This window comes from Esox lucius, chromosome 5, assembly GCF_011004845.1.
Source record: "Esox lucius isolate fEsoLuc1 chromosome 5, fEsoLuc1.pri, whole genome shotgun sequence".
Taxonomy (NCBI): domain Eukaryota; kingdom Metazoa; phylum Chordata; class Actinopteri; order Esociformes; family Esocidae; genus Esox; species Esox lucius.
Window position 1 is genome coordinate 11,469 of NC_047573.1, and position 25,668 is coordinate 37,136.

A 25,668-nucleotide genomic window follows, 5' to 3' on the forward strand; every position below is an offset into this window, starting at 1 on the left:
CAATGAAACCTATGTCTCAATGTCTCTCCCTGGTTAAATTAAAGTGAAATTAATTTAATTAAAATGTGGGAACATAACTTGGACAATGTGACAAATAATTGTTAAAGTTCATAGATGTATATTAGTTTATTTATGGCACCAACTACTAGTACCTGATATGGACCATTATGTTGTTTTAACCCTAATAAGATTTTACTGGAAGTCCTGTATGATATGTTGATGGTATGAACAAACCGAAAAACAAGTTACAAAGGAAATATATGTTGTCAACATGTGTTTAATAAATGCTGAACATTTCACCATGAAAATCATATTTTATGCAACACAGTAAAATGAATGAAAGATATTGATGTCTTTGGTCTTTACTCAGCAGTTTCTTTGGCCTGTAGGAAGAAAGATATACAGTAATAAAGTAATTAGTTAATAGGTAATATATCATTGTTAATAAAAACATGGAAAAGATGAAAAAATCTGCAAATAATTTAAAGGAAGGCTTTTTGAGCTGTAACTGAAATGAATCTTCTAAAGTTTATCTGCAGCTGTGTACCTTTCCACTATCACGGCTCTTGGCTCTGAGCTTGTTGACTTGAGACTCAGCGATGTCAGCACGCTCCTCAGCCTCCTCCAGCTCATGTTGCACCTTCCTGAATTTAGACATGTGCTGATTGGCTGCTTCCTCCTGGGTGAGGAAAATAGAAGGAAAGCATAACATCAGCCAAGTTATGATCTCTCTTTCAAAGTTTCATGAAAGTTTGAAGCTTAAGGTACAAAATGTATATGGAACTACCTAATATACTGAATTACTTAAGCAAGTAGCGACTTTTGACCAACAACATGTCTTCTAGACCTGGTAAAGGTCTGACTCACCGCTTCCTCAGCCTGTCTCTTGTAGGCCTTCACTTTCAGCTGCAGCTTATCTACCAGGTCCTGAAGTCTTTTAACATTCTTCTTATCCTCTTCAGTCTGAAGGAGAAGATCAACAACTCAATGCCCCACATTTTCATAAACAATTGTGTCTGTGACAGTGCATTAAGCATTTCTCTTACCTGGTAAGTCAGCTCTTTGACTCTGCGTTCATACTTGCGTACTCCCTTAACTGCTTCTACACCTCTTCTCTGTTCAGCCTCCACCTCAGCCTCCAGTTCACGCACCTTTTGTAAAATTATACAATTATATATCTATGAAGTTGTGAAATCAGTTAGTTTTGTAAAACAGATATGCTTCTAAATCAGCTTATATATTATTAAATACATGTCCAGCAATCATCTTATAATCTGCTGTAACCCATCCTGCTGGTAACTGACCCTGGACTCCAGTTTCTGTAGCTGCTTCTTGCCTCCCTTCATGGCCAAATTCTCAGCCTCATCCAGACGATGCTGCAGGTCTTTGACTGTGACCTCCAGATTCTTCTTCATCCTCTCCAGGTGAGAGCTGGTGTCCTGCTCCTTCTTCAGCTCCTCAGCCATCATGGCAGCCTAAAATAGTGGTTGGTTTATGTAAATATTGATAAACATTTTAACTTGTCTTTGCAGTGATTCCCCAACTGCCATTAAATCATTGGATGAATAAAGTTGATGTAGTTGAATAAACAATGAGAACTCACATCAGTGATGGCCTTCTTTGCCTTTTCTTCTGCATTCCTGGCTTCCTGGACAGAGTCATCCACCTCGCCCTGCACCTGCACTAAGTCACTCTCAAGCTTCTTCTTGGTGTTTATTAGGCTGGTGTTCTGGAGAAGGAAAAATAATTTGACTCTTTGAACTTGCAAGGCAGAAATTATGAACATAAAAAAGCATGCACTGTTGAATTCTAGGTGTGTGTAGACAGTTTGGGAATAGTTTAATTAGAAATCGTTTTTGATCCATACCTGTGAGTGCAACAGACCAACGCGTTCACTGGCATCAACCAGCTCAGCCTCAGCTACTTTGCGACTCCTCTCTGTCTGCTCTAGAGCAGCTCGCAGCTCCTCGATTTCAGCCACCATCAGACCGTTTCTGCGTTCCACCATGGCTACCTGCTCTTTCATGTCCTCTGAGGCACGGACAGCATCATCAAGGTGCAACTGGGCATCCTAGGTTTAAATGACATGGTTTCATTAAAACTTGTACAAGTAATGGTAAATGAATTGGTAAAAAATAATTTAACCAATATTTCTACCTTTCTACGGAACACAATTTTACCTATTTTCAATTGGTCTGTTCTATTCTGTTCTACAGGTTAACCTATTAAACCTCACCCATGTTCAGTATTTTTGGCCATCATGACCCTGTCCCTCTACCTTGAGCTGTCCCTGGACGTTCCTCAGCTGTTTCTGGGCCTCAGAGGCCTGCCTGTTGGCGTGGCTCAGCTGGATCTCCATCTCATTCAGGTCTCCCTCCATCTTCTTCTTCACCCTCAGGGCGTCGTTCCTGCTTCTGACCTCAGCATCCAGGGTGCTCTGCATGGAGTCAATCACCCTCTGGCTGTTCCTCTTGATCTGCTCCATCTCCTCATCTTTCTCCGCCAACTTCCTGTCCACCTCACCCTTGACCTGGTTCAGCTCCAGTTGTACACGCAGAATCTTTGACTCCTCGTGCTCCAGTGTTCCCTAAATAAAGTGAAGAAAACAGTGTATGTTAAAAATAATGTAGGAAACATGACACTATCCATGGCCTTGGCTAGTATAACATTGATCTTCTCATCTAATAGATATTGTTTGTACCTCAGCCTCCTCCAGAGCGGTCTGGATCTCAGATTTTTCTGTCTCCACGGTTTTCTTGGCCTTCTCCAGCTCATGGATGCTCTTGCCAGTCTCTCCGATCTGCTCAGTCAGGTCAGAGATTTCCTCTGTACACACAAACACAGGACGAGTTCAGAAATGTGAAGATTTTACAATCGTTTTAACAAACAAGTAATTGGCTTGTTCTAAGAAATGCCAATTACAAGTTGAATCCATAAACTTACACTATTCTGAGGATGGAATACATTTTTTTTACAACTACAGTCATGTCCATTTTGAAAATCTAAAATAAATAGAAATGCTTTCAGATACTCACGTTGCAAGTTCTTGTTCTCTCTCTTCAGTGTTTCCAGCTGGTCCAAAGCCTCCTCATAGGAGTTCTTCATCTTGAAGAGCTCAGTGCTTAGAGAGCGAGCCTCCTTCTGAGCTCCTTCCAACTCAGCCTGGCCCTCCTCATACTTCTGCTTCCACTCTGCCAGAACCTGGGGGAATTCATGCATTTTAAATCAGAAATGTCCTACTATTTTACAACAAATGATAATATTTCAATCTGAAAATATCACCTACGGGTAAGATTATTATAATTGTCACCTTGTCAAAGTTCCTCTGCTTTTTGTCAAGGTTGGCAGCCATGGCGTTGGCTCTCTCCACATCAATCATGAGGTCCTCCACCTCTCCCTGCAGTCTCTGCTTGGTCTTCTCCAGGGAGGCACATTTGGAGTTAACAGCCTCAATGGTCTCTTCAGCCTCCTGTAGACGCTGGGCCAGCTTCTTCCTGTTGGATGGTTGGTTTTATAATGCAAAACATATGTTACAGCACATATTCCCATAACATTTCACAGAGCCCAGTATCACCCTAACCATTCACACAGTATTTGTGTTCATTTAGTTCTGTGTGACTCACTTGGACTCTTCCAGCTCCTCTGTGCGCTGTATGGCATCAGTTTCATACTTAGTCCTCCACTGAGCCACCTCACTGTTGGCCTTGGACATGCCGCGTTGCAGCTCTGCCTTGGCTTCTTGCTCCTCCTCAAACTGCTCCCTCAGGAGGTCACAGTCATGGCGAGCAGACTGGACACCATGCGCCAGTGCATTTTTAGCCTATGAGAGAAAAAGACAAAGATTGTAGCAATAGTAAAGTGTGAAGAGAGTAACATGCCACATTTGACATGAAAATATGCCTCTAAACTTTGTGATCGGTAGAGTGCAAATATTGTCCCTTACCTTGACCTCCTCCTCAATATGTCTCTTCAGCTCCTCCACCTGCTGGGTGAAGGCCTGTTTGCCTCTGGTCAGCTGAGAAACCAGGGCTTCCTTCTCCTCCAGCTGGCGGCCTAACTCACCTGCAGGAATAAAAGAACATCTGTATGTTAGGAAATGTTATGTGCTGAATAGAACAGAAGCAACTGTGGAGTAGACGTGAAGCCCCACACAATTTACTGTGTGCTACTGAAGAATAGAATTGGATTGTTGGTCATTGTAATTGGTTACCATTTTCAGTCAGGAGTCTAGCCCTCTGTGCGCTGATGTCGGTGATCTGGCGAACATTCTCATCATTCTTAGTCTTGATTTCACTCAGCTGGTCCTCAAGAGTACGACACATCTTCTCCAGATTGCCCTGTTAGTGCAACGTGCCATCATTATTTCAGTGCGTTTGAATGATGATGTCAGTGACTCTTCACTGGTTGACCTCTAAACCATCACTACTCACCTTAGCCTTGGCGACGGCCTCCATGTTACTGGAGAGGTCATCAATCTCCATCTTATACTCGCTCTTTTCCTTCTCCAGCTTCTGCTTGACGCGCTGCAGGTTGTCGATCTGCTCCCCGAGCTCAGCCACGCTGTCAGCCTGCTTCTTGCGCAGAGCGGAGGCTGTGGCCTCATGCTGCAGGGTGGACTCTTCAAGATCACGACGCAGCTTCTGGAACTCAGCCTCACGTTTCTTGTTCATCTCAATCTGAGCAGCAGTGGCGCCTCCGGCCTCTTCCAGCCTCTCACTGATCTCCTCAAGTTCCCTGGAGAGATCTGCCCTTTGCTTCTCAACCTTGGCCCTGGCAGCACGCTCAGACTCAATCTCCTCCTCCAACTCCTCAATACGAGCCTAGAACAGGAGGAGGAGCAATGTATATACTATACATCAGATCAAGTCAATTCTTCCCCTCAAATACAGTTGAATCAACTATTTTAATGTTATTGCCATTGTTATATTAGGGTGTTGACATACGTCAGTTAGACTGTTATATTAAGTGTCACCTGCAGTAGTCAACCCAGAATGGTAAGAAGCACATTTAGTTAGAAGATTTTAGATGGACTGTAGTTGTTATCATGGACAGCTGGGAGGGGTTTGGTTGACACTTTTTAGAAAACTGAAGAAAATACTTTCTGAGCCCTCAGCTGCCACCAATATTAAGGGAAGTGTTATCTGAATATATTATTACAGTGTTTTCCTGTATTGTACCTGGAGCTCCTTGATCTTCTTTTGCAACTGAGCTCCCAAAGACTGCTCATCCTCAATCTTACTGAGGAGTTGAGAGGTCTCAAATTCCTTCCTAAGAAACAAATAAATAATTGTCAACACAATATCAATTTTAATCAATATTTCAGGTAATACTGTAGTCATTTATTTGTTTTTACTTCTTGATTTTCTCATCAGACTGCTGCTTGTCATTCTCCAGGTCCATTATGGACTCCTGGGCCAGTTTCAGATCTCCTTCCAACTTTCTCTTGGCTCTCTCAAGGTCCATGCGGAGCTTCTTCTCTTGCTCCAGAGAACCCTCAAGCTACAAGATTAAAACACAAACATAAAGTATGGCTTAAATTAGAATGAATTATAGTATCATCTTGCTATTTACGACAGACACAATGTTCAACTTCACTCACATCGTCCACTTGCTGTTCCAGCTTGGTCTTGGCCTTGGTCAGAGTGTTGACTTTGTCCTCCTCTGCCTGCAGGTCATCCAGGGTCTGCTGGTGGGCTTCTTGGAGGGCTTTCTTCTCCTTGGTCAGCTTGGCAACACTTTCCTCCACAGAAGCCATCTCCTCTGTCAGGTTTTTAACCTATAACCAGCCACAACAAAAGAAGTCTTTGGTCACTTTATCATAAAGAGAAGATTCTGCTTTTTATACTGTATAATATTTTAATTTAGTTAAATAATGATTTTTTTTATATATATATTGAACAGTAGAACACAGTGTACACCATGCTAGTGTGCTTAATGAATGATGGAGCAGAGCCTGCAATTAATGTGTGGAGTTCCTTGATACTGACATGTAATCTAATCCTGCTACTGAAATCCTGTTCCTGAAATTAAACAATCTTGCTCGCAACCTTGTGTATGACTTGAAGTCTATTTATGTTAATAAGTGCAAATTAGACCATCTAGATTAGGGTAAGACACAATACCTTGTTTTCAGTGGCGTGCTTCTCTTTCTCCACTTTAGCCAGGGTGAGCTCCAGGTCATCAATGTCCTTCTTCAGCTCAGAACACTCATCCTCCAGCTTCCTTTTTTTGGCTGTCAACTCAGCACTGATCTCCTCCTCATCCTCCAGCCTCTCGTTCACCTCTTTGAGTTTGGCTTCCAGCTGGATCTTACTCTTGATGAGTCCCTCACACCTCTCCTCAGCATCATTCAAATTCTCTGAATCCTGGTATCAGAACAGGAGGAAAATCACAAAACAGCCTCACTTAGTGTATCAAAATGTATTAATGTTAATAGCCAATAGTCTTTGTGAGTTAACACAGTCAGTGTGTGTGTGTGTGTCTGTGTGCATGCTTGGGTTTATGTGTATTTATGTGTTTATATGCAAATGCGCACTCACAGATGCGACTTGGAGTGCCAGGTCATTCTTCTCCTGCAGCAAGGTCACCATCTTCTCCTCCAGCTCTTTCTTCTTGGCCAGCGCCTTGGCCAGGTCCGACTGCATCTTCTCATAGTTCTCCTTCATATTGGCCAGCTCCTTTTCAGTCTCAGCACTCTTCAGCAGAGGTTTGATCTTAAAGTACAACTTCATCCATGGCCAGGTTTTCACATTCATGAATGAACGGATGTTGTACTGGATGGAGTAAATTGATTCTCTGGTCGGAAAGATAGGATGAGGTGTTGTGAAGTGATGCGACTGACAAGCTTAAAGGTACATCTTTGGATTGGAATAGCAAACAGAACTCCACCACTGCTTTTTCTATATAGCAGACTTATTGGACTTTTCATTGGAGACAGTATCATGTTAACTAATGAGAAACTGTACATTCCTTAAAAAGAACATTTCTAAATGTTTCATTTTGGTATATTCAAATTACCTAATTTCTAAAGTGAATCATGTATGGTATTAAATTAATTTATAATGATGTATTGTTGAGGTCCAAAAATGTATGTGAAGTATTGATGTTATGAGGGTTAATATCATAATAAGTCATTTTTCATTCGGATCAACTGACATTCATTACATACAGATTATTCTCAGAAAGCGTTGCCAAGATGTTTACTATCCCTCACCTCCTCTCCATCATCTTGCTAAACTCCCTCCTCATGAGATATCCACGGCTAAGAGCTTGGATCATGCGGACAAGAGCAGCCAGCTTCTCATCTCTCATCTCCTCCAGAACACCAAGAAGACCAGCTTTGAAGAACACCTGAGACAGGTAAATATGTTAAATTCTTGAGCCCATTCTGTCACAATAACAGAATGGGCTTAATCTAAAATGTGGAACAACACCACTAGATTAATTTGAACAACATAACATTTTTAATGCTTATAAACAAGTCATAAAGACAATTATTTGTTTATTTTCCATTAGTTACTAGAAATAGTAAAGTTGTGTTTTGTTGTCAGCTTTCATTGGGTGTATTGGACTGACCTTGGTGTGTCCAAACTTGTATTCCTCATGATTTACATCAATGGACCCAAGCAGTTTCTCAGAAGCCTTCTTGTTGTCCATGAATTGTCCCTCAGGGATGACGCTGGCATTCAGTACTTTGTACCTGGATAAGGATATTTTGTTTTATCATATGTTCATTTATAATAGATCAGTTATATTCTGTAAAAGGTAAGCATTTTGCACTGTCACTCCCCACCCTACAACCCTTCTAATTTTGTTTTGCTAGCCTGGACAAACCTGTCTGCACTGTCAGTCCCCACCTATGTCATATGCCTCCACAATCCTCGTTCTCTCTCCCTAACTGCCCTCTCCTACATCCTATTGTCTCTTCCATCTCCTGAATCCTTTTCCCTTCTGTCTCCTCATTCTGCCTCTCCCACCCTACCTGCTTTCTGCCTTTTCCATCTGTTTCTACGTTCTATGACTCTCACTGCCCCCTTTTCTCCCTGCTGGTCTTGGATAGCTTCCTACCTGGCAGGCCTCTCCTACCAGGTGATGTGGAGAGGATCAGTCTCTGCTGCATGGCCTCTTACTACTGTGTTCCCCAAGGTTTGGTTCTCGGTTCTCTCCTCATCTTCCAATAAATCGTGTTCTTTGGAATTGTCATATCTTCACATGGTCTTCTCTATCAGTGCTATGCCGACAATCAGCTTTTTTCTCCTCCCCCTTCCGAAACCCAGATGACAACACGCATCTCTGCGTGCCTGGCTGACATCTCCATTTGGATGTCGGTCCACCACCTCAAGCTGAACCTTGACAAGACTGAGCTATCAATCAAGAGTATGTCCATCATGGTTGACAACTATGTAGTGTCCCCTTCCCAGAGTGGAAAGAAGCTTGGCGGGACCCTAAAAAACATCCAGCCAATCTCTGCTAACATCGAGGCAGGGATTCACTCCAGTTTCATGCTATACAATACATGCAGAGTAAGACCTTACCTCATACAAGAAGTAGCACTTATCCAGAAAAATGTCATCTCATGTTGGATTACTGCTACTCACTCCTGCTAGGGCCTTAGTGTATGTAGCTGTTGTCTTTTGCAAACATCTCTTATTATATTATTATTTGTATGGCTTTCCTTCCAGCACTGAATTTTGCTGACAATTAATTCACTGATTAGAATGCACTCACTACTAACCTGTGTGGCTGTTTTTCATCTTAAAGTGTACTTACAGTAAGTCTCTGGATAAGAGCGTCTGCACAATTATCCATATATAAATGTAATCTATATTGGTATTTGTGTGAGTTTATGCATTTGTGTGTAAGTACCTCTGCTTAAAGTCAGCATAGAGGATTCTGCTGGGGAAGCCTTTCCTACAGATCCTGATACCCTCCAGTACACCGTTACACCTGAGCTGGTGGATAACCAGGTAGTTCTCCATCAGACCTAGAAAGATAAGCCTCTTTTAATACTCTTAATCCAGTTTGGGGTTGTTAAAAGTTACTAATACTCTGTTAATAATACTTGTCATTGGTAAATCTATTTGTTGTACCTGGAGTTTTTGACTCATTAGGGATCAGACAGCGTACAAAGTGAGGGTGAGTGCTCCTCAGATTGGTCATCAGCTTCCCCAGGTTCTCCTGTAAGAGGGTTACAAACCAGTGTCTCAGGAAATATTAATGAAAATCACAGCAGCATTTGAAGGATTTAATATTGAAACATCCAAATCTCACCCTGAACTGGGAGGTCACAGTCTGCATGGAACCACCCTTCTTCTTGCCCCCTTTCTTGGTTGTATCTGATAAAATGGTGGAAAGTCAAATATCAGAAATGAGAGGATCTCAGGTTAACTAGACATGTCTTAATGGGGTACAAGTGGCCTAGGAGTTAAAGCATCTGACAAGTAACCAAATGGATGCCAGGTTTAATCCCCAAAAAGTGATTTAGATAAATCAGAAAGATAATTAGTCGTTATGTCAGAGAGTCAGTCATGTATTGGTTCAATGCAGAAAAAAACCTTGATGGAACTTGTGTGCAGACTGACATGTATTGACTTTCCCTCATGCAAATTCTACCATAAAGATTTTCTGAAAAAACAAAAAGATATTGTGATACATTCATAGACTATTGAGAAAATGGTGCTCTGTATTTTGACTGATGTTGAATTATTTTCATTTGATACTTTTCATACCTTCAGGTGGAGCAGCAGGATATAGGGCAGCCAACAGTTTAACTGAGGACTTCCCGTACAGCTGACAGACTGAGTCATTCAGGGGATCCTTGTTCTTGTCCAGCCAACCAGTGATGTTGTAGTCCACAGTGCCAGCGTAGTGCACCAGGGCAAAGTGGGCCTCGGCCTTGCCTTTGACAGGCTTGGGCTTCTCAAACACTTTGCTTTTGCCGAGATGTTGGTCATACAGCTTGTTCTTGAAGGTAGTGTCTGAAGCCTTGGGGAACATGCACTCCTCTTCAAGGATGGAGAAGATGCCCATTGGCTGTTCATAAAAATATTTGATATTACATTAATTAGATTTACATGTAGGATCCATATTTGTTAGTTGTTGGGGTTAATTATAGAAATCCCAGACCTTCTCAATAAGCTCAATGCATTGCGCCAAGTCCATGCCAAAATCAATGAACTCCCACACGATGCCCTCCTTCTTGTACTCCTCTTGCTCCAGGACAAACATGGTGTGGTTGAAAAACTGTTGCAGTTTCTCATTGGTGAAGTTGATGCACAGTTGTTCCAATGTGTTGAACTGTTGATGGGATTTAATGATAAAAGTCATCATTAAATAATACAAGGTTGTAATCCATTTTAAGGATAACAAATTGACTAGTGTTGGTCTCACACTTACATCAAAGATCTCAAACCCAGCAATGTCGAGTACACCAATATAGAACTGCCTTGGCTGCTTGGTGTCCAACATCTCGTTGATGCGGACGACCATCCACAAGAACATCCTCTCATAGATGGACTTAGATAGGGCACTCACTGCATTATTAACCTGCAACCATAGTACATTGTTTAAGTTCAGAGATAGCACAGGAGAATGAACATAGTCCAGAGATAGCACAGGAGAATGAACATAGTCCAGAGATAGCACAGGAGAATGAACATAGTCCAGAGATAGCATAGGAGAATGAACATAGTCCAGAGATAGCACAAGAGAATTAACATAGTCCAGAGATAAGACTGGAACATAACTGTATTTCAACGCACGCATCCCTAAAATAAGTCCAGTGTAGATGATCGTCTTACCTGAGGAACAGTCTGTCCTTTGGTCACATACTCATTGCCAACCTTCACTTTGGGGAAGCAGAGACACTTCAACATTTCAGCTGAGTTCAGTCCCAGCAGGTATGCGATTTTATCAGCGACTGGGGAGTAAACAAACCCAAACACAATAAGGCACACAATATCTCGTTTCTGATATCACAGTGACAACATGACTTCCAGTGGTCGATATAATTTTTTTCATCCAGTGTAATTTCTAACGTTTAGAAGTTGTTTTCCATTTGATACACAGCCTGAATTTCAGGTGGGGAATGGAACTAATGTTTCACACAGTGTATCTATGAGTGATCTCACCCTCTGTGAGATGGGGAATGGGACTAGTGTTTTACACTGTGTATCAATAAGTGGCCTCACCCTCTGTGAGATGGGGAATGGGACTAATGTTTTACACTGTGTATCTATAAGTGGCCTCACCTTCTGTGCCATCTGGTTCAGCCTGCTCCTCACGCTGCTTCTGCTTGAAGTGCATGTTTCCATGGTGAATTACAGCTCCTGTCAGCTTGTAGATGGATGTTTTCTCCTCATTACTGAAGCCCAGAATTGTAATGGCATCCTGGAATTAGAGAGGAAGTACTGTCACGGCTTCGGGGTTTGAGGAGCAAGGAGGAGCAGGAGAAGGCGTGGTGGAAGGATATTTAATCGTATCCACTCGAACATATACAGCGTAAGCTGAACAAAGCGTAGCACAGCTCTACACACAGGTAGGGACAATCACACACAAAGACAGGGGGAGCAGAGGGAACATATATACCGGGGGAAACAGCGATGATGAGGAACAGGTGCACTAAACGAGACACAGGTGAAATGTATGATGAGACGGTGGTGTCAGAAGGCCGGTGACGTCGACCGCTGGGGCCCGCCCACTGCAGGGGGAGGTGAACCAGCAGAGGTCGCAGTTGTCACAGTACCCCCCCCCTGACGCGCGGCCCCAGCCGCGCGAAGACGCCGGCCTCGGGGCCGACCCGGGGGGCGCGGAGCAGGGCGGTCCGGCCGACGCTGATGGAAGTCGCGGACAAGGACGGGAGCCAGGACGTCCTTCACCGGAACCCAGCTCCGCTCCTCCGGGCCGTACCCCTCCCACTCCACGAGGTACTGGAGGCCCCCCGCCCGGCGCCTCGAGTCGACGATGGAGCGGACAGAGTACGCCGGGGCCCCCTCGATGTCCAGAGGGGGAGGGGGCACCTCCCGCACCTCACACCCCTGGAGGGGACCATCCACCACCGGCCTGAGGAGAGACACATGAAACGAGGGGTTAATACGGTAGTCGGGGGGAAGGCGTAACCGATATGTTACCTCGTTGACTCTCCTCAGGACTTTAAAAGGCCCCACAAACCGCGGGGCCAGCTTCCGGCAGGGCAGGCGGAGGGGCAGGTCCCTGGACGACAGCCAGACCCGGTCGCCTGGCCGATACACCGGGGCCTCCCCGCGGTGGCGGTCTGCAGAGGTCTTTTGACGGCGGACAGCGAGCCGGAGGCGGGATTGTACTGCCTCCCATGTGCCCGCTGCCCGCCGGAACCAGTCGTCCACCGCAGGGGTACCGGTCTGGCTCGGCGTCCACGGCGCCAGGACCGGCTGGTAGCCCAGGACGCACTGGAAAGGCGTCACTCCCGTGGAGGAGTGGTGCAGAGAATTCAGTGCGTATTCCGCCCACGGCAGAAACTCTGCCCACTCCCCCGGCCGGTCCTGGCAGTAGGACCGGAGGAACCTACCCACTTCTTGATTGACCCGTTCCACCTGCCCGTTGGACTGGGGATGGTAGCCCGAGGTCAGGCTGACCGAGATCCCCAGGTGCTGCATAAATGCCTTCCACACCCTAGACGTGAATTGGGGACCCCGGTCAGACACGATGTCCTCGGGCACCCCATAGTGCCGGAAGACGTGTGTAAACAGGGCCTCCGCGGTCTGTAGGGCAGTAGGAAGGCCGGGCAGGGGCAAGAGGCGGCAGGACTTCGAGAACCGATCCACAACGACCAGGATGGTGGTATGGCCCTGGGAAGGGGGGAGATCAGTCAAAAAATCAACAGAAAGGTGGGACCATGGTCGTTGTGGAATGGGCAAGGGGTGCAACTTGCCCACCGGTAGGTGCCGGGGTGCCTTACTCTGGGCGCACACCGAGCAGGAAGAGACGTATACCCTCACGTCCTTGGCTAAAGTGGGCCACCAGTACTTACCGGCCAGGGCGCGCACTGTTGGCCCGATGCCAGGATGACCGGAGGAGGGAGATGTATGCGCCCAGTAGATGAGGCGGTCGCGGACAGACGCCGGCACATACGTACGGCCCTCAGGGCATGTGGGCGGAGAGGGCTCGTCGCGCTGCGCTCGGGCGATGTCCGCGTCCAGCTCCCATACCACCGGTGCCACGATGCATGACTCCGGGAGCACGGGAGCATCATCCACAGGCCTCTCCTCCGTGTCATGCTGGCGGGACAGCGCGTCAGCCCCGACGTTCTTACTCCCCGGCCTGTAAGTGAGAGTGAACACAAACCGGGTGAAGAACATAGCCCACCTTGCCTGGCGAGGGGTCAGCCTCCTCGCTGCCCGCATGTACTCCAGGTTCCGGTGGTCAGTCCAGACGAGGAAAGGGTGTTTAGCCCCCTCTAACCAGTGCCTCCACGCCGACAGAGCTCGAACCACGGCCAGCAGCTCACGATCACCAATGTCGTAGTTCCGCTCCGCCGCACTGAGCTTCTGGGAGAAGAAGGCACAGGGACGGAGCGTGTTACGACACCCCGTCCGCTGGGAGAGGATGGCACCGAGCCCACAATCGGACGCGTCCACCTCCACGATGAACTGGAGCGACGGGTCGGGATGGGCCAGGACCGGAGCGGTGGTGAAACGGTGTTTCAGTTCCACAAACGCCCGCTCCGCGTCCACGGTCCACCTCAACCGGGTCGCCCCCCCCTTCAGAAGGGAGGTGATCGGAGCCGCGACCTGGCTAAAGCCCCGGATAAACCTCCTGTAGTAATTTGAGAAGCCTAAGAAACGTTGCACGTCCTTGACCGTGGTTGGGGTCGGCCAATTACGCACGGCGTCAATGTGAGGCTCCTCCATAGCCACACCTGTGCTGGAAAAGCGATATCCCAGGAAGGACACAGACGACTGGAAAAACAGACACTTCTCGGCTTTCACGTACAGGTCATGCTCCAGCAGTCGAGCCAGCACTCGGCGCACTAACGAGACATGTTTGGCGCGGGTAGCAGTGAATATCAAGATGTCATCAATATACACTACCACTCCTTCGCACAACAAGTCCCGGAATACGTCGTTGACGAAGGACTGGAAGACTGAAGGAGCATTCATCAACCCGTACGGCATCACTAAATACTCGTAATGGCCAGATGTGGTACTAAAAGCGGTTTTCCACTCGTCTCCTTCCCGGATACGCACCAGGTTATAGGCACTCCTGAGGTCTAATTTAGTGAAAAAGCGGGCCCCGTGCATCCTCTCCACCTCCGCAGAGATCAAAGGGAGAGGGTAGCGGAACGGAATGGTGATCTTGTTCAGCGCCCGGTAATCGATGCACGGGCGCAAACCACCGTCCTTCTTTTTCACAAAAAAGAAACTCGAGGAGACCTGTGACTTGGAGGGCCTAATGTATCCCTGTTCCAACGCTTCCGTAACGTAGGCGTTCATAGTCTCCGTTTCGGTGCGAGACAGTGGATACACGTGACCCTTCGGGAGTGCGGCTCCGTCAACGAGGTCTATCGCACAATCCCCCAGCCGGTGTGGTGGCAACACAGCAGCCTTGGCTTTGGAGAAAACCGTAGCCAAGTCCCTGTATTCGGGGGGAATGGGCACGGCGGGCGCACTGTCTGGACTCTCCACCGAGGTCGAGCCAACGGAAACACCCAAACACCTACCCTGGCACTTCCGCGACCACCCCGACAGACGTCGACTAGACCAGGAGATGACGGGGTCGTGTAGGGATAACCAGGGGAAACCTAAAACTATTGGGAATGTGGGTGAGTCGATTATGTGAAAGGATATGGTTTCACTGTGTTGGTTGTCGGTAACCAGGAGGAGGGGAACAGTGCAACTCGTGACCAGACCTGACCCTAGTGGCCGGCTGTCTAGAGCTCTCACGGGCAGGGGGGTGTCGAGGGCCTGGAGGGGTATGCGTGACCGCAGGGCAAAAGACTTATCCATGAAATTTCCGGCTGCGCCTGAGTCTACCAGCGCCTTACACCGGGAGAGCCGCGGAAAGCCGGGGAACCTAACAGGGACAGTGCACATAGAGAGGGAAGAGGTTAGTGGTGAATGTGCATGTGCTACCTGGGGTGATGCGGAAGTGCCCTGCCTGTCACCTCTTGACTCGGGGAGGGAGGTGCGGTGCGGCGCGGTTGTACGGCCTCGTTTCCTCTTGGAGGCACTCCGCACCTCTCCTCCCCTACACCTGCCCGACAGCGCAGCCGCCCCCAGGGCCATGGGGACGGCGGCGTCTGGTTGGCAGGGTGGAACGGGCGGGCCTCTTCCGGGACGTCCTCGGGCAGCTAGCAGGTTGTCGAGACGGATGGACATGTCCGCCAGTTGGTCAAAGGAGAGGGACACGTCTCGACAAGCCAGCTCCCTCCGGACGTCCTCGCGAAGGCTACACCGGTAGTGGTCGATCTGAGCCCGCTCGTTCCACCCCGATCCCGCTGCCAGGGTCCGGAACTCCAGAGCGAATTCCTGCGCCGATCTCGTCTCCTGCCGTAGGTGGAACAGTCGTTCACCCGCCTCTCTCCCTTCGTGTGGATGGTCGAACACGGTTCGGAAGCGGCGGGTGAAATCGGCGTAGCTGCCCTGGGTGGGCTGCTCGGTGTTCCAGACGGCGGTGGCCCACTCCAGGGCTTTTCCGGATAGGCAGGAGACGAGCGAGGTGATTTTCTGAGCCTCGGTCGGCGCAGGGTGCATCGCCTGGAGCGCGATGTCCAGTTGTAGGAGGAATCCCTGGCAGCGGTCCGCCGCCCCGTCGAAGTCCCTGGGCAAGGGGAGATGCAGTGCCCCCATGCTAGGCGGCGAGGAAAGGGCAGGCGGAGAAACGGCCGGTGCTGCGGGGGTCTGCTGGCTCAGCTCTAGGCGCTGTACCGCTTTCAAGATGTTGTCCATTGCCGCGCCTAGGCTGGCCAGCATTGTTGAATGTACTCGGACCGCCTCCGCAACACCGACCTTGCCTGTGGCTCCTGTAGGCTCCATATCCTTGCTGTCTTTCTTGGGTGTGTGATTCTGTCACGGCTTCGGGGTTTGAGGAGCAAGGAGGAGCAGGAGAAGGCGTGGTGGAAGGATATTTAATCGTATCCACTCGAACATATACAGCGTAAGCTGAACAAAGCGTAGCACAGCTCTACACACAGGTAGGGACAATCACACACAAAGACAGGGGGAGCAGAGGGAACATATATACCGGGGGAAACAGCGATGATGAGGAACAGGTGCACTAAACGAGACACAGGTGAAATGTATGATGAGACGGTGGTGTCAGAAGGCCGGTGACGTCGACCGCTGGGGCCCGCCCACTGCAGGGGGAGGTGAACCAGCAGAGGTCGCAGTTGTCACAAGTACAGAAATGAAACACAATGGAAGACTGCTCAGTTACTTTACACTATAACTCTGTCACTGTTACACATCAAGTAGAGCCTAACGAAAACAAGCCCCGATCATGAAATAAAATAGAGACATGAAATGTCCAGGCTGCCACTAAGTTGGAATTATATTGTGAGTTCTGGGTATTTGGTGGTCCTACCCATTCCAATTTCTTAAGTTATGTCAACCGTTTGTACGACTCACATCTGTAGCTTCCAGCTCAACCTTGTCGTCGATGCTGTTCACAGTGATCTGACCCTGGCTACACATGGGGAAGTCATAGGGGTTGGTGGTGAGGAGAGACATTTCTGTGGACCACAGAGAAAAATTTTCACAAATTAATTTCCAAATGTTTTTACAGACATGCATTATCACTCACATCTACTATCCCTGACATATAATCCATAAGGCTGTTGTGGAAAATGTATTTATTGTTATATCATTATTTATTCATTACTCAGTAAGATCTTTGTACTCTGAAGGCTTGAAACAGTATGTATACTAAAAGACTTGTCTTTCCTTGTCACCGACTCAGGATGTCTGTATCTGTGTTCAGGGGCAGTAATGAATGGAATGTCCGCTGAGCAAGGCTCCTAGTCTACATCTGTATGTGGTAGACTGGGCCTGGGGCTGAGTAGAAACCACTAGAAGGAGACTGGGCCTTGGGCCGAGTAGAAACCACTAGAAGTCTCCCTTTTGGGGGTCTTAATATCAGCAGGGTGCTCTGGTTCCTTGTATTGTAAAGGTTAACAGGAATCTATTCCTTATGGGGAGAGCTGAGATAATAAAACCACCTATAGTAACATGCCCCAGCTGTCGTGTGTGAGTTTTCACCAAGTTGTCTGGGCAACCAACATGCTATGATTACCTATGTCACCTGGATCTATGTCTGTGTGCAATCCTTGCATTTCCTAGGCTACATCATGGCAAACAGGAATCATATAATAACTGTTATTTTCTCTTTCATAATTGTCACTTCAACAGATTCTACATACATAAAATTTGAATTATTTTCTTCTGGCTTTGTAAATGTATTTTGTAATTGTCAATTTAACCCTATATATTCAAACAGTAACACAAATCTCAAACAGCCAGCTACATTAATGTAGCCTAGCCTGCTCTGCCCAGTGTCTTCTATTTCTCTCTGCTTAATAAACACTCAAATCTCCCAGGAAATAATATTTTATATAATTATATGTTCAAATGCATTCCCAATGCATTCTGCTGGGTTAGAAGACATTACCTCTGCTAAAACCATAACCTTTGTGCCATTCAAGTGTCATAGATACAATCACTACCATTAAACTGCCCAAGCAGAACTGCATACGCTTGTCATGATCAGTAAAATATACTGATGATGAATTGTAATTTCAGATAGGTGATGGAAGCCTTTTTAAAAATGGCTAAATAATTGCCCACCATTATTTGGATAATTTAGGAGATATAAAACAATATTACAAGCAGTTTTTTCTTTAGGTTAAAAGGACAAAACTACAATTTTATAAATATTATGCTCATGATCATGCCTAGATATATGGATTCAGTCATTTCTATTATTTTGTTGTTAATATTTTAATGAATCTATGATGGATGGAATACATTTCCTTAAATCTCTACTTTCCATACCAACTATATCAGGTTTGTGGCCTGTCATCATCTGGAAGAAGATGTGGTAGCCTCTTTCATCAGGAAGCTGGAAGGTAACTCTGGACTTCTCCAGCAGGTCTGAGGGTTACAGAGTTACAGAATAAGTATCAGAAAGGGAGTGAGACACAGACAGAAAGGATGGCTTACAATTAAAAATATTAAATTAGAATATTAAAAAAGTTATGAGAAGGAAAACAAACTCACAGGTCTCAATGTCAGCTTTAGCCAATTTGGGACCTTGGAAGTGAATCCTGATAAATTTACCCTACAGTAGAGCATTTGGTTAGAAAAAGTAAAACAAAAATACCATACCATACCATCTTCTTCCGCTTATCCGGGGCCGGGTCGCGGGGGCAGCAGTCTAAGCAGGGATGCCCAGACTTCCCTCTCCCCAGACACTTCCTCTAGCTCTTCCGGGGGGACACCGAGGCGTTCCCAGGCCAGCCGGGAGACATAGTCCCTCCAGCGAGTCCTAGGTCTTCCCCGGGGTCTCCTCCCGGTGGGACGGGACCGGAACACCTTCCCAGGAAGGCGTTCCGGAGGCATCCGAAAAAGATGCCCAAGCCACCTCAGCTGACCCCTCTCGATGTGGAGGAGCAGGGGCTCTACTCTGAGCTCCTCCCGGGTGACCGAGCTTCTCACCCTATCTCTAAGGGATCGCCCGGCCACCCTGCGGAGAAAGCTCATTTCGGCCGCCTGTATCCGGGATCTTGTCCTTTCGGTCATGACCCAAAGCTCATGACCATAGGTGAGAGTAGGAACGTAGATTGACTGGTAAATCGAGAGCTTCGCCTTGCGGCTCAGCTCTTTCTTCACCACGACAGACCGATACATCGACTGCATTACTGCAGAAGCTGCACCGATCCGTCTGTCAATCTCCCGTTCCATCCTTCCCTCACTCGTGAACAAGACCCCTAGATACTTAAACTCCTCCACTTGAGGCAGGCACTCTCCACCAACCTGAAGCGGGCAAGCCACCCTTTTCCGACTGAGGACCATGGCCTCGGATTTGGAGGTACTGATTTTCATCCCCACCGCTTCACACTCGGCTGCAAACCGTCCCAGCGCATGCTGAAGGTCCTGGTTAGAAGGGGCCAACACGACAACATCATCTGCAAAAAGCAGAGACGAAATTGTGTGGTCCCCAAACCTGACACCCTCCGGCCCCTGGCTGCGCCTAGAAATTCTGTCCATAAAAATTACGAACAGAACCGGTGACAAAGGGCAGCCCTGCCGGAGTCCAACATGCACTGGGAACAAGTCTGACTTACTGCCGGCAATGCGGACCAAGCTCCTGCTTCGGTTGTACAGGGACCTGACAGCCCTTAGCAAAGGACCCAGGACCCCATATTCCCCAAGCACCCTCCACAAGATGCCGCGAGGGACACAGTCGAATGCCTTCTCCAAATCCACAAAACACATGTGGATTGGTTGGGCAAACTCCCATGAACCCTCCAACACCCCGTAGAGGGTATAGAGCTGGTCCAGTGTTCCACGGCCCGGACGAAAACCACACTGTTCCTCCTGAATCCGAGGTTCTACTATCGGCCGTATTCTCCTCTCCAGTACCCTGGCATAGACTTTCCCGGGGAGGCTGAGAAGTGTGATCCCCCTATAGTTGGAACACACCCTCCGGTCCCCCTTCTTAAAAAGAGGGACCACCACCCCGGTCTGCCATCCCAGAGGCACTGTCCCCGACCGCCACGCGATGTTGCACAGGCGTGTCAACCAAGACAGCCCCACAACATCCAGAGACTTGAGGTACTCAGGGCGGATCTCATCCACCCCCGGTGCCTTGCCACCGAGGAGTTTCTTGACTACCTCAGTGACTTCAGCCCGGGTGATGGACGAGTCCACCTCTGAGCCCTCATCCTCTGCTTCCTCAATGGAAGAAGTGACAGCGGGATTGAGGAGATCCTCGAAGTATTCCTTCCACCGCCCGACGACATCCTCAGTTGAGGTCAACAGCTGCCCACCTCTACTGTAAACAGCGTTGGTAGGGCACTGTTTCCCTCTCCTGAGGCGCCGGATGGTTTGCCAGAATCTCTTCGAGGCCAGCCGATAGTCCTTCTCCATGGCCTCACCGAACTCCTCCCAGGCCCGAGTTTTTGCCTCCACAACCACCCGGGCTGCAGCCCGCTTGGCCTGTCGGTACCCGTCAGCTGCGTCAGGAGTCCCACAAGCCAACCAGGCCTGATAGGACTCCTTCTTCAGCTTGACGGCATCCCTTACTTCCGGTGTCCACCACCGGGTTCGGGGATTGCCGCCTCGACAGGCACCGGAGACCTTACGGCCACAGCTCCGAGCGGCCGCTTCGACAATGGCGGTGGAGAACATGGTCCACTCGGACTCAATATCTCCAACCTCCCTCGGGATCCAGTCGAAGCTCTGCCGGAGGTGGGAGTTAAAGATCTCTCTGACAGGAGACTCGGCCAGACGTTCCCAGCAGACCCTTACAGTTCGCTTGGGCCTGCCGAGTCTGTCCAGCTTTCTCCCCCGCCATCGGATCCAACTCACCACCAGGTGGTGATCAGTTGACAGCTCCGCCCCTCTCTTCACCCGAGTGTCCAAGACATACGGCCGCAGGTCAGATGAGACGACAACAAAGTCGATCATCGACCTGCGGCCTAGGGTGTCCTGGTGCCACGTGCACTGATGGACACCCTTATGCTTGAACATGGTGTTCGTTATGGACAAACTGTGACTAGCACAGAAGTCCAATAACTGAACACCACTCGGGTTCAGATCAGGGGGGCCGTTCCTCCCAATCACGCCCCTCCAGGTGTCACTGTCGTTGCCCACGTGGGCGTTGAAGTCCCCCAGTAGAACAATAGAGTCCCCAGTCGGAGCACTTTCCAGCACCCCTCCCAGAGACTCCAAGAAGGTCGGGTACTCTGCACTGCCGTTCGGCCCGTAGGCACAAACAACAGTGAGAGACCTATCCCCGACCCGTAGGCGCAGGGAAACGACCCTCTCGTTCACCGGGGTAAACTCCAACACATGGCGGCAGAGCTGGGGAGCTATAAGCAAACCCACACCAGCCCGCCGCCTCTCACCATGGGCAACTCCAGAGTGGTGAAGAGTCCATCCTCTCTCAAGGAGTGTGGTTCCAGAGCCCAAGCCGTGCGTAGAGGTGATCCCGACTACCTCTAATCGGAACCTCTCAACCTCACGCACTAGCTCAGGCTCCTTCCCCGCCAGCGAGGTGACATTCCACGTCCCTAGAGCTAGTTTCTGTGTCCAGAGATCGGGTTGTCTAGGCCCCTGCCTTCGACTGCCGCCCGATCCTCTTCGCACCGGCCCCTTATGGTCCCTCCTGTGAGTGGTGAGCCCACGGGAGGGCGGCTTGTTATACATTGAGAACATGTAACAATATATCCATAGTTAAATATATATTTTCTCCAATATAAGATCAATTTGCCAACATGTCTTTAATACTTACAAAGCGAGAAGAGTTGTCATTCCTCACTGTCTTGGCATTACCATAAGCCTCTAGCAAAGGATTAGCTGCAATGATCTGATCTTCAAGAGACCCCTGAATGAGAGAAACACAGGTTGATCTAAAACTGGTAAAGAGGGGATTCTTGAAACAGGATTAGGAAAAATGTACACACCCAACCCAACTGAAATGCATTAAAAATGAAAGCTTAAGGACCTGCATTTTGCCGGGCTCTTGCTTTTTCTTTTCACCACCAGAAACTGCAATGGTGGCAAAGTACTGGATGACACGTTTGGTGTTGACAGTCTTTCCTGCACCGGATTCTCCACTGATGGAGAAAAAGAGGTTATAATCACAAGTTTTCTTTGTAAGATTGGCTTTTATTTATTTAGAAATTAAGAAACATTGTTGCCTTATTTATAAGAAGTATATCAAATACTTGCTCTGATGAAGACATTATTTTACTTGGCCTAATTCATAGTGTAATCCAAAAATGTTTAACATAAACAGCTTACGTAATCAAGATGGACTGGTTCTCCTTATCTGTAAACAAAAACATTGTTTATCAGCCTGTAATAACATTATGGGTAGGACTACATGATTTCATATCAATCCAACCATCCATCCATTCAAATATACCAATCTGCATGAATTGAAACCCGTTGTCAGAGACGGAGAAGATATGGGGTGGAGCCTCCACTCTCTTCTTCCCTCGGTAGGCAGCAACAACCTCTGCATCATACACAGGGAGCCACTTGTAGGGGTTCACCGTGACACAGAAGAGCCCAGAGTAGGTCTACATGAAAGAGATTATATAAGGGTATTAGCAAAATCACAGATTGTCCCCGACAAATAAATGACTGGACTGTGGATCTGTATCTGTCTATACGTTTTCTTTCTGTACATTCAAAGGAGCATTTGGCTGAATAATAAGTCTTAGAATTGTTATTGCAAGGTAATGCCTCTAACCTAAAATCATGAGGTTTGGTACAAAGTACTCATTACAAAAGCAAAGCATTTGCCTCAGAGATACAGTTTGCCATGATGGGCAAAACACTCTTCCTTTTTAACCAAACAAGGCATCAGTTATCATGTTCTACTTTTGTATATTAGTGATAGGAGTTTGCTGCTTATAATGGGCACATCCATTTATGCTTCTTTATGTTTCACTCATGAATCATAACATTTGACATACATGCTCAGGACAATTCAAGTAAAATATTTCAGACACCACTAGATTTTTATTCAATAGGGTTGAATGAAGAGCCTTGCCATGGGTCTGAGCCTTGCCAGCATTTTTGACATTGCAGTGATTGGCCTGAAGGGGGAGCTATAGTATTAAACTGAACTGTGTTATTTAAAAAAAGTGTGACACTGTATCAATCACGCGTGACAACATGTTAACTTTTGCCTTGTTTCTACTTGGATTGACGTGTTGATGTTGTTCTACTGTATTGTTATTTCTTGGTTTCCAATATCTATATAGGTATGTACTGTCTTATGTTCATTGATGTCTTTGTGTGTTTCTGCAGGTTTCTTACATAGATCATCCATGCTGCATAACGCTCTTTGAGGTTATACAACACAGTAGCTTCATTCAGGTAGGTCATCATGGCCATGTCCTCAATCTTGTCGTACTTAGGAGGGTTCATCTGGAGTAGGTCAGCTTCTTTAAACTCTTTTCCTTCCTGTAACAGATATTTTGTTTACACCATAGGTCTTCATAGGTCTTCTTGTTAGCAAGTAAATAAAATAATTACCATTATTTTTGTATAGAGTCAACTGAGACCATGGCCCCATTTACAGTTTAGCCTAGCATTTAGTATAACAACATATTCAGTACCTATAATACACCGATCAGCCATAACATTATGACCACCTGCCTAATGTTGTGTAGGTCCCCCATTTGCCGCCAAAACAGCACTGACCCGTCGAGGCATGGACTCCACTAGACCTCTGAAGGTGTGCTGTGGTATCTGGCTACAAGACGTTAGCAGCAAATCCTTTAAGTCCTGTAAATTGTGAGGTGGGGCCTCCATGGATCGAACTTGTCCTGCACATCCCACAGATGCTCGATTGGATTGAGATCTGGGGAATTTGGAGGCGTAGTCAACACCTAGATCTCCTTTTTGTGTTCCTCTAACCATTCCTGAACCATTTTTGGTTTGTGGCAGGGCACATTATCCTGCTAAAAGAGACCATGCCTCTAAGTAATACCGTTGCCATGAAAGGGTACACATGGTCTGCAACAATGCTCAGGTAGTTGGTACGTGTCAAAGTAACATCCATATGAATGGCAGGACCCAAGGTTTCCCAGCAGAACATTGCCCAAAGCATCACACTGCCTCCACCGGCTTACCTTCTTCCCATAGTGCATCATGGTGCCATGTGTTCTCCAGGGAAGCGACGCACACGCACCCAGCCATCCACGTGATGTAAAAGGAAATATGATTCATAAGAACAGGCCACTTTCCTCCATAGTCCAGTTCTGATGCTCAAATGCCCATTGTAGGCACTTTCGGCAGTACAGGGGTCAGCATGGACACCCTGACTGGTCTGTGGCTATGCGGCCCCATACCCAACAAATAGCAATGCACTGTGTGTTCTGACACCTTTCTATCAGTACCATTAACTTTTTCAGCAATTTGAGCTACTGTAGCTCGTCTGTTGGATTGGACCGCCCATGACCCTGTCGCCGGTTCAAAGCTTTTCCTTCCTTGGACCACTTTTGATAGGTACTGACCACTGCAGACTGGGAACACCCCACACGGGCTGCAGTTTTGGAGATGTCTAGCCATCACAATTTGTCCCTTATTAAAGTCCCTCAGATCCTTAGGCTTGCCCATTTTTCCTGCTTCTAACACATTACCTTTGAGGACAGAATGTTCTCTTGCTGCCAAATATATCCCACCCACTGACAGGTGCCATAATAACGAGGTTATCAATGTTATTCCCTTCATCTGTCAGTTGTCAAATTTGTTATGGCTGATCGGTTTATATATGTATGTTCCCTATCATTTTACACAATTTGTATACAAAAAAGGAAATCTAAAGTGTTGTGACAAACATATACATGTACCTTTAAGCACTGAAATGTAAACTGCTGGAATAAACTATTGATCGATAATAAACCATTCACTGATTTGAAAACATGTCTATATTTTTGGAGTGTGGCCAATCATTTTCGATGACTGTGACTAAAAATATTGTATTTGTGTACTTAAAATATCATTTCTATAGTTTCCATGAGTAGATAAAATATTGTAATTGAACACCTTCCGAAAGAATACATTTTAACCCTTCTGTTCCTTACTCAAAACTTTCCTTTTTGACTTTTTTGGAAAGGAAAAAATATGCTGTGGTCTCTTAATTTTTTCCAGAGCTGTATATCCCTATTGATAATATGTTTTTTGTTTTAAGTTCCACAAACTTGCAATTTTAATCCATCAGTCCAGGCTTACCTGTGCACTGCCATCAGGCATCTTGACTGTCACAGTGCAGGTTCCATCTTTCCTGGCTGTGACCAAACCCTTAAGATACAGCTCTTTGGGATCAGGTACAAAGCATGCATTCTTTGAATCAAAGGGAGCTGTTTGGGCCTCAATCCTCTCCCTTTCAGGCTTACGGAGGTATATGGCGGCCTTGCCATACTGCTCCATCTCTGCGTCCGTACTCATGGTGACGGATGTCTAGGAACAAGATGAAACATGAAGCATTATAGACTCTGAGGTGGTTCCTCTCCAGTCCACAGGTAGATGGGTGGTATCTCTAATAGAACATTTCAATATGTTTGGTGGTAAAGATTCAAACCATATATCACCTTTTACCCCCACAACAGATGAAAATGTACTTCTTGGAGTAACCTGAAAAAAATTAGATCTGTGTGAATATACAAGTCTAAAACCACATCATGAATGTGCAACTGGTAAATTTTCCTAGGGGCAACGGATTTCACTAAATATCAATAATTCAAATAAATACCTTTAAAACCTGTTACATTCTTGACCACTGTCTAAATGTACAAACTAGTGCAGGTGAACCATCTTTTAGTTTAAACCATAAGTAAAATATATCAGAACACACATTCAAAATCAATGTAAAAATTGCATTAGTTGACACAAGTCTAACAAAGTGGAGACTTACCACCAAGGAAGAAGGTGTCTGACTTAAGGGGAGCCTCGGGCC

The 25,668-nt window shown here is 46.9% G+C and overlaps 1 protein-coding gene across 1 annotated transcript; it reads right to left on the reverse strand.

Annotated features, from left to right (window-relative positions):
• Positions 1-268: 268 nt before the first annotated feature.
• On the reverse strand, positions 269-25,668 carry LOC105030495 (myosin heavy chain, fast skeletal muscle-like). The gene is made up of 41 exons (XM_010904389.3): positions 25,627-25,668; positions 25,304-25,346; positions 24,945-25,172; positions 23,025-23,171; positions 22,123-22,279; positions 21,999-22,026; positions 21,700-21,811; positions 21,487-21,579; positions 18,249-18,309; positions 18,024-18,122; positions 16,602-16,705; positions 11,250-11,388; positions 10,800-10,918; positions 10,396-10,545; positions 10,126-10,296; positions 9,729-10,032; positions 9,271-9,335; positions 9,090-9,177; positions 8,866-8,983; positions 7,576-7,699; positions 7,214-7,350; positions 6,540-6,795; positions 6,123-6,365; positions 5,600-5,776; positions 5,354-5,499; positions 5,178-5,268; positions 4,431-4,820; positions 4,211-4,337; positions 3,944-4,062; positions 3,624-3,820; positions 3,311-3,494; positions 3,036-3,201; positions 2,702-2,826; positions 2,279-2,587; positions 1,868-2,071; positions 1,604-1,729; positions 1,305-1,475; positions 1,047-1,151; positions 868-963; positions 548-679; positions 269-383 (listed from the first exon to the last, which is right to left on the reverse strand). Exons 3-41 carry the CDS (start codon positions 25,158-25,160, stop codon positions 363-365), a joined length of 5,817 nt encoding a protein of 1,938 aa, XP_010902691.2. The 5' UTR covers positions 25,161-25,172; positions 25,304-25,346; positions 25,627-25,668; the 3' UTR covers positions 269-362.